This window comes from Chrysemys picta, chromosome 9 (genome assembly GCF_011386835.1).
Source record: "Chrysemys picta bellii isolate R12L10 chromosome 9, ASM1138683v2, whole genome shotgun sequence".
NCBI lineage: Eukaryota > Metazoa > Chordata > Testudines > Emydidae > Chrysemys > Chrysemys picta.
Window position 1 is genome coordinate 49,215,039 of NC_088799.1, and position 12,994 is coordinate 49,228,032.

General features: G+C 41.2%; 1 protein-coding gene across 27 annotated transcripts in view; it reads left to right on the forward strand.

Moving 5' to 3' along the window:
* Nucleotides 1-12,994, forward strand: part of ARMC8 (armadillo repeat containing 8) — a 206,221-nt gene that overhangs the window by 127,332 nt on the left and 65,895 nt on the right. For all 27 annotated transcript variants that reach the window (XR_010590141.1, XM_065556159.1, XM_065556162.1 and 24 more), the window contains 3 exons: nt 230-305; nt 397-487; nt 10,520-10,580. Coding sequence is in view for 26 of the 27 variants with exons in the window: in XM_065556159.1 (XP_065412231.1) it covers nt 230-305; nt 397-487; nt 10,520-10,580 (228 nt within the window). In the remaining variant the exon portion in view is untranslated. The remainder of the gene's footprint in view (nt 1-229; nt 306-396; nt 488-10,519; nt 10,581-12,994) is intronic.

A 12,994-nucleotide genomic window follows, 5' to 3' on the forward strand; every position in this document is an offset into this window, starting at 1 on the left:
TTTCACAAATGTGCAAACTACAACATGCAGAGATAATATCAGATCTTTCACAGAAGAATCGAGCCACGTCCCCAGACACTTCCACCAGCCTTTCAGCCACATCTAGATTTCTTCATCAGCCAGTATTTCCAAAAGCCCAGTTAGCTTAAAATAGTGTAACACAGTGTGACTTATTTTGGGTTAATATTTGTGAAACGTAAAGAAATGTAAATCCTATGTTTTTGTACAGGTTCGAATGCAAGCATTGAAATGCTTCTCAGTTCTAGCCTTTGAAAACCCCCAGGTATCAATGACTCTTGTAAATGGTAAGCTGAAAGCTTCAGTGGCTAATATGTTCATTTTACAAATTAACTGAATTTGAATTATTTCCTGAATCCTCTTTTTCATTGTTTGCAGTTTTGGTTGATGGAGAATTATTACCACAGATTTTTGTGAAGATGTTACAAAGGGACAAGCCTATTGAAATGCAGCTCACATCAGCCAAATGGTAATCCTCAACAGGAGCTAGAGGGAGAGGGGCTGCAATGTAACTAATGCTTAAAATTGCAACTCTTACAAATCTTCTTGTCATAAAATCCTAAGTGATAGAATTGGGTGAAATGTTAGTCTGTAGTCCATCTCCTTGCACTTATGCAAGATAAACTCTTGTACTCCTTTAAAGTGTTGTTGTAAAATAATATTCAGTATTTATATTATACTAGTACCCAAAGGTTCCCATTCAGGGTTAGGGACTTCATTGTGTTGGACATTGTACAGATCTAGATAAGAGCTAATCCCTGCCCTGAAGGGTTTGCAGTCTCTCTATGAGCTGAGGGGTGAAAACATTATTTACTTCTGAAGGCTTCTGGTGTTGCTATGGTTCATAGTTGGAAAATGTGTCTGATTGTGTTTGACAATGATTATTTTGGTGGGTGGGTTTTTTCACGGTGCTCTTCAGGCATCCAGGCTCCACTCCCTGGAACTGTCCTCCTGGGAGAACCTTCTTCCCTTTGTTGTGTTAATTTCTATGGAATAAGTGTGCCCAGAGAATCAGAAGTGTTAATGTGTCCCTGTTGCTGTACAACACTAAACAGTGTGGGATTTTGAGTACAGAGACCTCAGCCTGTGTAGTTCTGTGGTAAACACATTAGAAAATGTGTGCCAAAATTTGGAAATGTATTGATTAGGATAAACAAGAGAAAAAGAATCAAAACAAGATATAAAGCATTTTGATATTGAAATTGAACGGGTATGGAAAACAAATGTAATCAAAAACTTATCAAAGCCCCATTTTCAGAGAGGATGCTGGTTGGAGTCTTATTTTGTCAAGCAATCCTTCTCTTGGTGGGAAAGAAAAGGATTAGTTCTGTTGAATTCCAAGTTGTGAATGATAGGCACTCTTCCTGACTTTGACAGAGCAAACAGATGCAAATTGGGTAAGAGATAGGATAGTAAAGGTAGGGAAATACTATTATTGTTGACTTTCTCAGGATACAGAGTGGCTGGGCAGTCACTGACAGATGCTCTGGGCTGGCAGTCAGGCCATAACAGCTGTTGCTCTGGACCCTGGCTCACATTCCTGGCAGCAGAATATCATTCAGCTGGTCATCTCCCTCTCCTTCACCAATCCTTCTCAGGCCAACCACAGCTCGATGGGACAGCTCATCTCATTGTGCTGGTGCTGTGCAGTACAGTTGGTCTCAGGATCAGGTGAAAAGCTGAGAGAGAGAGATGGTGGGAGGTGAAAAGGAAGGGGAAGACAGAGCAGGATCTCGTGTGTATCAGGCTGGGGTCTTTGCAGCTGTCTCTGCTGGTGTGCCAAAGTCTGGGTGTCACAATCATCCTTGAAACTCACAAATGAAGGAAAATCTGTGGAATGAAGTGGAGACATGTTGGCCTCCACCAGGAGTTTTTCCCATTTATTCTCCCACCACCACCACGCTTTCCCTTCCACCCCTGGCCAAAGTTTTTTTTTTTTTTTTTTTTTTTAAAGATCCTAGAAGATGTGGTGGGCAGAACAGCACATTCCCTCATTACTTGTCTGCCAATGAAGCCTAGTTTCTTACATCAGTTTCGGTCCATTAACTTCTAATGCAATTTGCTTTTTGTTTACTAGGCACGATCTCAATGCATTCCTTGGGTTGCTTTAGTAGAGCTTTTTGTATGGACTAGTTCAGGCTTTTTCCCTTCCCTCTGTGCATCAACATATATTGTTATAGGTGATTGTAACATTTTACAAACTTTTACCCACTTACCAATAATTCAGCCCACAATTAGGATAGACCTGTTAGGCCACAATTATTACAACACATCATGTGTGTCCCAGCGGGTAGCCAGCTTCAGCAATTCATTTCCTTGACTCCCCTAGCCTCGGCCTCTGCACTGATCTGCAGGTATCTCAGCTTGTCATCCTACATGCTGGAAGCTAGACTCCAGGATTGGTTTCCTGAGCCCCAGATGCCTGGTTCCATGGAACAGTGCGGGGATCATGGACTGGAATCCAGTTAACTCCCCCTTTTGAGAAAAGCTGAAAAGCAAAGGGAGCGGCAGGCTGGTCCTGGCAGGGCAGAGGAGGAGAAAGCAAAACTCCAGGCACCTGGACACAGCAAATTCTATGACAAGAATGCTGAATTCTGTGGTATCTTGGAAAAATGCCAGATTCCAGAGTTGTGGAATTGTGGACTCAATGGGGTCTTTATTGAGATGCCACTATATTCTCAAAATTACTGTTTGAGGCTGGCTCTGTGTGTGTGTGTGTGTGTGTGTGTGTGTGTGTGTGTTTTCAAGTTAATCTCCATATCCACAAGGACTATAAACATATTTATTTTTTTTTAAACTGAGGTTTTGGAGTATAATTCCGTGGCAAGAACTGAATTTTGTTGTTGTGGAATGGTGTAATATATGGGGCCTTGCCTGTAACCATCTTAAGTAATTTGTTTCCTCCTGTTATGTTGTCGTGTTACTTTTTCTGGTACTGTATTTATTCTGGAGGTACCCAGTCTACTCTCCAGTAGTGAGGGTGAACAGCTATCAGGAATTATTTGTTCAGAATTGTAACAGTTTTGCCCACTTATTTCAGTATTTTGTCTTCATTAAAGGCATTTGAGAGAGGGAAATGGATATACTTCAAATCAGTTAAGAAAGCAGGCACCTCTGGAAAGGGGAGAAGCTCTGTCAAGCATAGCATATAAGAGCCTCTGGGGATGGGAGAGATCTGAGCACAGGGTGTGTCCATCTTTAGGCTGTGATATCTGTAGGGAGTAATGCTTGTGTTAAATGAACAGGCTGCTCTATCCCCTGCTTGCTGTCTCTGTCCTCCCCTATGTTAATCAGCAACGTTCTGCATCCCATGAGTGGTTCCACCATGACCTGCCCTCTCCTTGTGGTTTTATTTTTCCCTTGTTTCCTACTCCATCCTCTTCTTATCTGAGGACTCTGTGTGATTGTCAGAACTCTGCAGCTTGTACTACACTCCAGAATCATTCACCCTTAGAGATAGCACATTTACAGCATCTGGTTGAGTTATGTAGAAAACACCATGAAATGTGGGCACATTCTTGAAAAAAAGATTTTTTTAATTAAGTAATTAACCTCCAGACCTGTTCTATATCAGTAATTCTTAGTGAAAAATTATATTTTGAGATAATTTCAGGGGAAACCTTTCCTCCCCTGCAGCCTTTTGTAGACATCGGTGGAGTAAGCAAGAATCTGAAAACCACTGTCCTCTCATAAAGACAGATCAAATACTTTGAAGAACATTGTCATGCACTGACTGAATGTTTTTAAAAGCAGTCAGCACTCTCCTGCAAACCCAATAGCAATAAATGTTAACTTCTGCTGTTATTCTCAGGTGCCGCCAGTTTCCCATGCAAGGTTATATTTTCCTAAATTTAAACACCAGAGACACCTTTTGAATTTTCCAAGAAACAAGTGTACATAAAAAAAATACAGTATACCTCTTGTAGCAAGAAATTCAAACTTTTACAAACAATTGTCTTGTATATTCTATTAATATATATAAAATATGTATTAAATTCTACTAAAATTCCTATATTTCAATAAAACACTAAAACACAGTCTCCAGAAGTTGGTCCAATAAGAGATGTTACCACATCACCTTGTCTGTCCAAAGCTTGAGTAACTGAGTATTGACTAGATGTTTTTCAGTATCATAAGAGCATGAGAGATGAATTATCTAAAGACTGATTAAAAGAACTTTTCTTGAATAAATATAACTTTTAGTACAAGTATAAAACCAATATTAGAAGATGCTACTTTGTTTATTTGATTATGTATATTGGGACTACGCAGTCCTGCTCAGTATAAAATATACAGTTGTATAAGCAGAAGGACTCTTAGTTCTATGGAAACAACTATGCCCATTTGGCAAATTTCTATGATATCTTTGACTTTCACCAGTCCTGGAGATAAAATGTTTATAGGAACATAGGAATTGCCATATTGGATCAAACCTATGGTCGATCTAATCTACTATTCGCTCTTTGACATTGGTCTATACTACAAGCTTTAAAAGAAGGTGCAAAGTACTGATATGCCCATCTGGGAAGATACTTCATGATCTCTAAGCAGTTAGTAGTTGGCTTGTGTCCTGAAACATGAATTTGTACCCCTTATAAGTGTTTCTTGTTCATAATGTGACTACTCTTAATATTCATATCTAATCTTTTTATCTTAAAATCTTAAAGATATCTTCATCCATTGCTAAAACATCTTCAACCTCACAAGGAGCCTTGAAAACCTCGAGTCGGCAGTTTTTACTGCAGTCACTATTAGTTTACATAATTCTTTAGATAACATTCTTCTCTAGGTTACAATGAGGTCCTGCCACCTTTCATCCACTTTGAGCAATTTAAAACTTCAGCCCACGGCTAGTTTGACACCTTTGCCATTCATGGTTCTATGATCAACTGTCACCACCACTGTTCTATTACAGCACCCAGCTGATACAATTGGCATCTTCTTTCTTCTCCTTGGCACCCTGTTGTCATCGGCTGTTTCAACACACAGCTCTTGACTGTGTATCATGGGCTAAATGTCATTCTGGTGCCTCTAATGCCATTTAACTTATTGTGACTGAGCAGATGGTTCATCCTTTGCTGGACTTCCCAGCTATCATCTTGTGTTCAATGATACTGGACTTCTCTTACCTTGATTTTCTTACCACATAGGATTCTCAGATTTGGTGAATCTTAACTCTCTGCTGATACACCTACTGATTTAGTTTAGATGAGCTGAGATTAACCAGGGTGGTTTCTTTAATCTAGATCACTAGTAAGGTCTTTCAGTTTGGCATTAAGACTAGGTGCGCACTTGAACATTCTTGATTTTGGGGTAGGTAGCTGGTGAAAGAGGTCAGCAATCCAACAGACTGGGGATAGTGGGTTGTTTTGGTATAGCTAGCAACCTTAAATATTGGTCATTTTGATCTGGTCCACAACTTCCTAGTTGTGTAGTAAGCATTGCTGGTGTACAGAGAATAGAGTGCTGAGAATACTTAGTGCTTTCTGTAGCTGCTGGTGCAATGCACCTTTGGATGTTCTCCAGGTGAAGACCTGGGAAGTAATTGGACTGGTTTGCATGGTAACACAATCAGGGAATTTCTATGTATGCAGCAAAGGAAGAGTGACAGTTTAGTTGCAGTCTTTCATTGTACAGGGGCCATGTTTAAACCATATTGTGTGTAACCAGGAGCAAACTCTGCAATGAAACCGGGCTTCACATTCAGTAAACAATCTGTAGTGTAGACAGGCCCATAAAAACAAAAGCTTTCTATAAGGAAACCAGTTCAGCCTAAAATATATATTTGTTCTAGCTACAAAAGCTCTTGAGGAAGGTGGGGGGACACAAGCAGCCAAGAAAGCCCTGATATATGACACCAGCAGACTCTTAGCAGCAGCATATAACTAGCTCAATTTTATGGTAAAACTTTCGCCCAGATGCTGGATCCAGCACAGATAATGTACTTGTGGCCTATGTGGTATATTCAAGTTCTAAGCACTTTTTAAAAGTTTGTAGTCCTTATGTTTTCAGTTTTGCAGACATCTCTCCCAGTGTGAACTGAATGAAAACCATTCTACACAGGTATTATCTACACTAAGTAAATATTGCAAATGTATTGCATCACTGTTTAACACCAGTTCAGTAGTGTTGTCAACAGTGATAGCCCAAGTGATAACTGGACACCTGCTGATGACAATGTTGCTTAAACTGGCTCTGAGCAGATTAGATGACAAAGTGCTTAAAACACCAATGGCATCCAGCAGCTGGTTTGGGCTAAGGCTCCCAACATTGCTAATACTGATGGATGTGAATCAGTGATGATAATGGTGGGGAACTTCTGCAAAAACTTCCCTAGTGTAGACAGTGCTACAGGCACCTCCAGTATCCCTGCTGATGTTCCTCCTACTGTAGAGGTAAAAAGCAACAACATATTGACATTTAAAATGACTGTGGGCAGTTTCACTGTTGCTATTCAACAGCTTTTGTGCCACTGACTGTTGGATATTGCTGCAATGTGGGAAAGACAGGAGCAACAGCAGGGGTGGTCCTGATGATGTTTGTGGGAAGAGGAACTAAAACCATGCAGAGTTAGTAGAGGGGTGTAATCCTACTGCCAACTATCCTTGCAGGAGTCTAGGGGGTATGGGGCTAGGGTAGAGTAGCTGGCACACCCCACTCAGCAGTCAGTGGGATCTAGGGGGAGGGGTAGAGTAGCAAATATCCTCTGCCCTTTCAGCAGCCAGAAGGCTCAGGAAGGGAGAGAAGAGTCAGCAAGTGACTACTTCTTTCTCGTAGTTAAGGGGTATGGAGCTTCACATTTCTCAAACACTCACTAGCTAGTCCCCACAAACAGGATCAAAGCACAGCACCCCATTAGAAATTCCTGTACCACCTCCCACTTCCCAGAGGGGGGGGAGGGGGCTGGGCTTATCACCAAATACTATCTCTGGACCTTGCTAGTGGGGTCCCCCAACCCCTTCGAGCTTGTGGGTTTAATCCTTGAGCTAGTAGTGTTTGGTGGATTTTTCAATCCAAGATAGTCTGTTTGGTTCTTTGGATTGAGTGTCAGAGCAAGAGTCAGCTTCATGTATGGAGTTCCACATAGTTTTGCAAGTGTAAGTTCTCAGTGCACTGAGTGAAATGTGTTTAACTGTCTGGAAGAGGGACCTATGGTCTCACAACTGGTGAAAGCCCGTGTGGAGCATCTGCGTCCATTACTGATGACTGTTAATAGTTGTTAGCTGTCAATCCTTATATATGCTGTCATTTGGCTTTAAAAGTTTTCATGTTAACAACGTCACTAATTATGTTGTCTGTAACCTCCCATTTTGGGGGAAAATCATTGAGAAGGTAGTGCTGATTCATCTCCCATAGCATTTGTATTCCTCCACTTCTTGGGTCCCTATCCGACCATTTTATGCCTGTGCATGGCAAAAAAGCCTGTGCAAATCTCATTGGTTGACCTCCTTTAGGCAAGGGTCAGAGACTAAGTGTCCATGCTGATGTTAATCAGATATATCAGCTGCCTCCAGTATGGTTGTTTGTTTGTGTGCAATGGGCAATTTCTCTTAGGCTACATCTCCACTTGAAGCTGCGGGAGAGATTCCCAGTTCATGTAGACATACCCACACTAGTTCTCCATGGAACTAGCACGTTAAAAATAGTAGGATAGCTGGGGTAGCATGGGCAGTGGCGAGTGACAGCACGGGGAGGCTTCCCTGAACATGTACTCATGTGGGTTTGTACTTGGGGTGGCTAGCTTGTGCTGTCACTTGTCACTGCCTGTGCTACCCTGGTTATGCTGCTATTTATAGCATGCCAGCTTGAAGACAGCTAGCATGAGTGTGTCTGCGCGTGCTGGGAATCACACCCCTGGTTCCAATAGTAGATGTAACCTTTAGCAGGATCTTGCATGGAGAATCACACAGGAGTCCTTTCTATCTTCCCCTTCTGTTCATTGTTTAGAGGCGATAGTGAGCTGTTATGGCTTGCAATTTCCTCCATGTAAAAATGATACAGCTGCATCTTTTTAATCAAATCTGGATTGGCCCTTTTCTTATTTTCCAAATACCTGGCCATGATCAGGACCTGGACAAAAGTGGGCTGGTTGCCTTAGGTTCTAGCTGGGTGGGTCGGAGACACAAGGAAGCATCTTAAGAAAATGGCAGGAGCTTTGTCTGTATTCTCAGCTTAACATGTATAATTGCCTGTTGTCATAGTGGTTTTCAGTATACTTCTACAAGTCCAGCACAATGGGGGCCTGACTGGAACTTCTGGGCTCTGCTGTAATACAAATGACATCAGGGTATTTCTGGATCTAAAATGGTTAGTGGTTTCCCAGGTAGCAGCACTGACTGATTGTACCCCATGCCTGTTAACAGTCTGCAGTTTTTATAATTAGTCCTCCCATGCGTGCAGGGGACTGGACTAAATGACCTCTCAAGGTCCCTTCCAGTTCTACGATTCTATGATAATGTAACTTTCATAGGTTTATCCTTGGAAAATCTTTCTGTACCTTTGGTTACTCGGACTGACTGCTTTTCTTGCACTAAAGCATAGTAAGGCTAGTTGAAACTGAAATAAGTATGTCTGTACAGTATTTTGCACTAGTTTAACTAGATGTTTTAAAAATCACACAAAGTTAAACTGTTGCAACTCTCCCTGCAGACCATTAGGAATTACTTTAAGGCTAAACTGAAATAAGCCTTTCTTAAACCAAAATAAATATGTCCATACAGGAGTTTACATTAATTTAACTAAAACCGATTTAAGTTAAAACGGTGCAACTTTCTTGTGTAGACGAGTCCTAGCTGGGCCGAAGACGCAGCTATTTGAGAGACAGGCTGTCTCCTTCTAACCAATTGCAGAAGTAACAAGAGCGTGCAGTACTCCCCTGTTGGTTTTGTGAAGTTGGTAATGTCAATCTCAGTTAAATATCCCTGCCGTGAGTTTAACCCTGCTGACTGCAAGATCCCATCTGCTCACTTTTAAGGGAGAGTTGTAACGTCACCTCTTCAATTTAGCCTTTTCTTTATTGCAGGTTTTTAGCTGGGTTTATCATTTGTTGATGGGTGGCTTAGGGCAGGATCAAATTTGTTACCTTTGTAGAAGAACTTGTTTTTAATTATGTACATGTAAGTGGTGCCAGATATCATGACAGTAAGTGCTTGGATATCTATGACTTCCTAACTGCCATCCCTGCTTACTCCTGAGTAGTTAACACAGACTTCAATAGACTGAGGGTTTTCTCCCTTTTTAACTTTAACTTTGACATGTAAGTAATTTATTTTTGTTCTAATTTTGGCAAATTTCTTAAACTTATACATGATTTTTTAAAATTTAAATGGATAGCTGGACCAAGCAGAAACCTGACATTTCCTTAGAGCCCCCTCCAGTGTCATTAGAAATGTAGGGGAAGACATAATAGCTCCTATTGCACATTTCTTTTGAGACACCTGGGGATCCTCCAAGAAGCCTGAGACGACCTCCATCCCACCTAGGAAAATATCTTGGTGTGTCTTTCAGATCCCACTTTCTGCAATACTATAAACCCTATAAAATGACTTATTTACTTCGAGTACCTCTGATTCTTCTCCAACAAGCCTGTAACAACCTCACCCAATTTCCCTCAACTCACAATTCCATGATATCTTTCTTGTCACCCTCCATCTAGTTAGTGTTTCCTTAACCCTGCTACCAGTCTTTCCTGTACCCCTTCCCCAGTGCCACAGTCTCAGGGAGTACTTTTCAAAGAACATAGGGTGTTTAGTAAGCACCCTAGTATCTGGAAGGAGGGCACACTTTCCTCAGGGACCATGATGCTCAGTTGAGTGTGAGAACACAAGTTAATTTGCTTGCAGCTTTTTTTATTTTAAAGAAGGAGATTAACTACAAAATGCTACTTCATTACAATGTTAGGGATGAACACTTAAATGTGCAAAAGTTAGGAAATTCAAAATGTAAGGCTCCATAACAACATGTACTCTGCCATTTTATGTACATGTAACTCGAGTCAGGAAAGCACGTAGCACATGCTTACATGCTATCATTAATAGGAATGGATTTAAGTCCTATTTACTTCAATGGGATTTAAGCACATGCTTAAGTCATGGCCTAATAGAGGTACTTTCCTGAATCAGGGCAATAACCTGGTTCTCCAGTGCATTTTATACTTTGTTCTTTTAAACGTAGGTCCCAATTCTGTGTTCTCTGATTTTGATAAAATTATTCCAAACTTATGGTGGTGTCAGCAAGAGCAAAACCAAACCCATCTTACCATTGCTAGTCATTTCAGGGTTTGACAGCTAAGTTTTTAAAGCTGCATGTAGAAAAATAAATTGTCTTATTCAAGTATTATATGGAATGGTGTCTGAGCCCAGTAAAACTTCATGTGTTAAAATGGGTGTTATAACCAAGTCAAGTAGTTATTCCATTGGCACAGCCATTCTTTTTATAATAACTTTTTAATGTTTATAAAAGCTGGAAGTAAGTGCATTTATATTCTGCTGTCTTGTTACAGCCTTACTTACATGTGCAGAGCAGGAGCAATCCAGACAGATGATAACTGCATTGTTTTAAAGGTAAGCTGGTTACATGATTTGTTTGAAATTTAAGCAACCGTTAAACCAGAGTTTTATCACACTATGTGTTTGTCACAATTTTATTTGTGTATGTCTGTCATAGTGTTACAAAAGCACTATTGATTCTATGGGGGAGCATTTCAAAGGCTCAAAGTGCAGTTAGTTGTCCAGCTCCCTTTAAAAATTAGGTGCTTAACTCCCATTTATACCTTTGAAAATCTCCTTATGTAGCAATATTTAATATTTAATAGTGGTGACATTTTAATTCTGTTTATTAAGCTAGATACAGTAAGTCTGAATCCAGAAAAAAAGTTTGATACAAAATCCATTTTATATTTGTCAAGTTGCAGAAACTTAAAAATTAAAAGTTGCACTGCAGTATTGGACAATCATTTGGAAAGAACATTCAAAACGATTTCATCAGGCTGCTGTCTGAATGCAAGTGAAAACCTGTCATTCGTGTTTTTTTGTTTTAAGAGATAGTAGTCAACAGATGGTACTCTCAGTGCTTGCTTCAGTTTATATTTTTTAATCTGAAAAAGCATCTCTGCTAATAATAGTTTCATAAAATATTTTTCTTAAGGATCTGTGTGGACACTTTTGTGTTCATCATTGTTTCTTATATGGTGGCTGGCAAGTGAAATTTTTGAGACTTTTATCATGGTGTGTTAGGTATGATTTGCATATCCAGCCTTCTGTCAGAAAATTGCCGTTTTAGAGCACCCCTGTAGGAATTACACAACTTTCTGGTTAGTTATAGAACCATGGCTAACACTGAAATCTAGAACGATCATGTATCAACTAGAGATCTGAACATTCTAGAGCTGAGGGATACAAAGAATGTGCCCTCTTAAGCATTCCTCACTTCCTCATTGTATGCTTGACAATGCAGTTAAAGAACCAGGGCATTCCCTTGTTCAGTCTGTTAATTGTTTGAATAGTAGTAGAATTTGGTAGGTTTAAGAGCTGTCTGTCCAGTGAGACTTCTGTATCCATCATCCCAGATAATGGGAGACAGTTTAGGCTTAAGAAATACACAATCTAGATGTGTGGTTGAGCAGCGTTCACAGCATCTCTTTGACGTGTGTGACCTTTTTGCCCCTAGCTGGGAGTGGGAGAAAACTCCTGCTGTGGATAAGGCCTTAGCAAATAAAGAGTAGAACCCCAACTCCCATCAGAGTTGTCAGCAGCAACACAAGATCCTCTCCCAAACACTTCAGGTCTCAGATTTGAAGTCTTTTCATAGAAGACTTAACAGTGAAATCCTTGCTGATCTTAAACACAAAAAAGAAGCTTACAAGAAGTGGAAGATTGGTCAGGGAGGAGTATAAAAATAGTGCTCAAGCATGCAGGAGTGAAATCAGGAAGGCCAAATCACATTTGGAGTTGCAGCTAGCAAGAGATGTTAAGAGTAACAAGAAGGGTTTCTTCGGGTATGTTAGCAACAAGAAGAAAGTCAAGGAAAGTGGGTGGGTCCCTTATTGAATGAGGGAGGCAACCTGGTGACAGAGAATGTGGAAAAAGCTAATGTACTCAGTGCTTTTTTTGCCTCTGTCTTCACAAACAAGGTCAGCTCTCAGACTGCTGCACTGGGCAGCACAGCATGGGGAGGAGATGACCAGCTCTTTGTGGAGGAAGAAGTGATTCAGGACTATTTAGAAAAGCTGGATGAGCACAAGTCCATGGGGACGGATGCGCTGCATCCTAGAGTGCTAAAGGAGTTGACGGATGTGATTGCAGAGCCATTGGCCATTATCTTTGAAAACTCATGGCAATCGGGGGAGGTCCTGGATGACTGGAAAAAGGCTAATGTAGTGCCCATCTTTAAAAAAGGGAAGGAGGAGGATCCAGGGAACTACAGGCCAGTCAGCCTCACCTCAGTCCCTGGAACAATCATGGAGCAGGTCCTCAAGGAATCAATCCTGAAGCACTTAGAGGAGAGGAAAGTGATCAGGAACAGTCAGCATGGATTCACCACGGGCAAGTCATGCCTGACTAACCTAATTGCCTTCTATGACGAGATAACTGGGGTCCTGTGGATGAGGGGAAAGCAGTGGATGAAAGTATTCCTTGACTTTAGCAAAGCTTTTGATACCGTCTCCCACAGTATTCTTACCGGCAAGTTAAAGAAGTATGGGCTGGATGAATGGACTATAAGATGGATAGAAAGCTGGCTAGATCATCAGGTTCAAGGGGTAGTGATCAATGGCTCCATGTCTCCGGTATCACGCGGAGATATCAAGCCGGTATCAGGGATGGCCACCTGCTCTCTCTCGCCGGCTGAGTCTGAAGCCGCAGCCTCCCTGAGCCGTGCCCCTGGGCGTTCCCTCCCCACCAGATTAGGGTCCTGCACCTTCCCCTAGGCATAGGAAGGAGGGTCTCGGGAAGCCCTCATCAGCCGGCTGACCACTCCC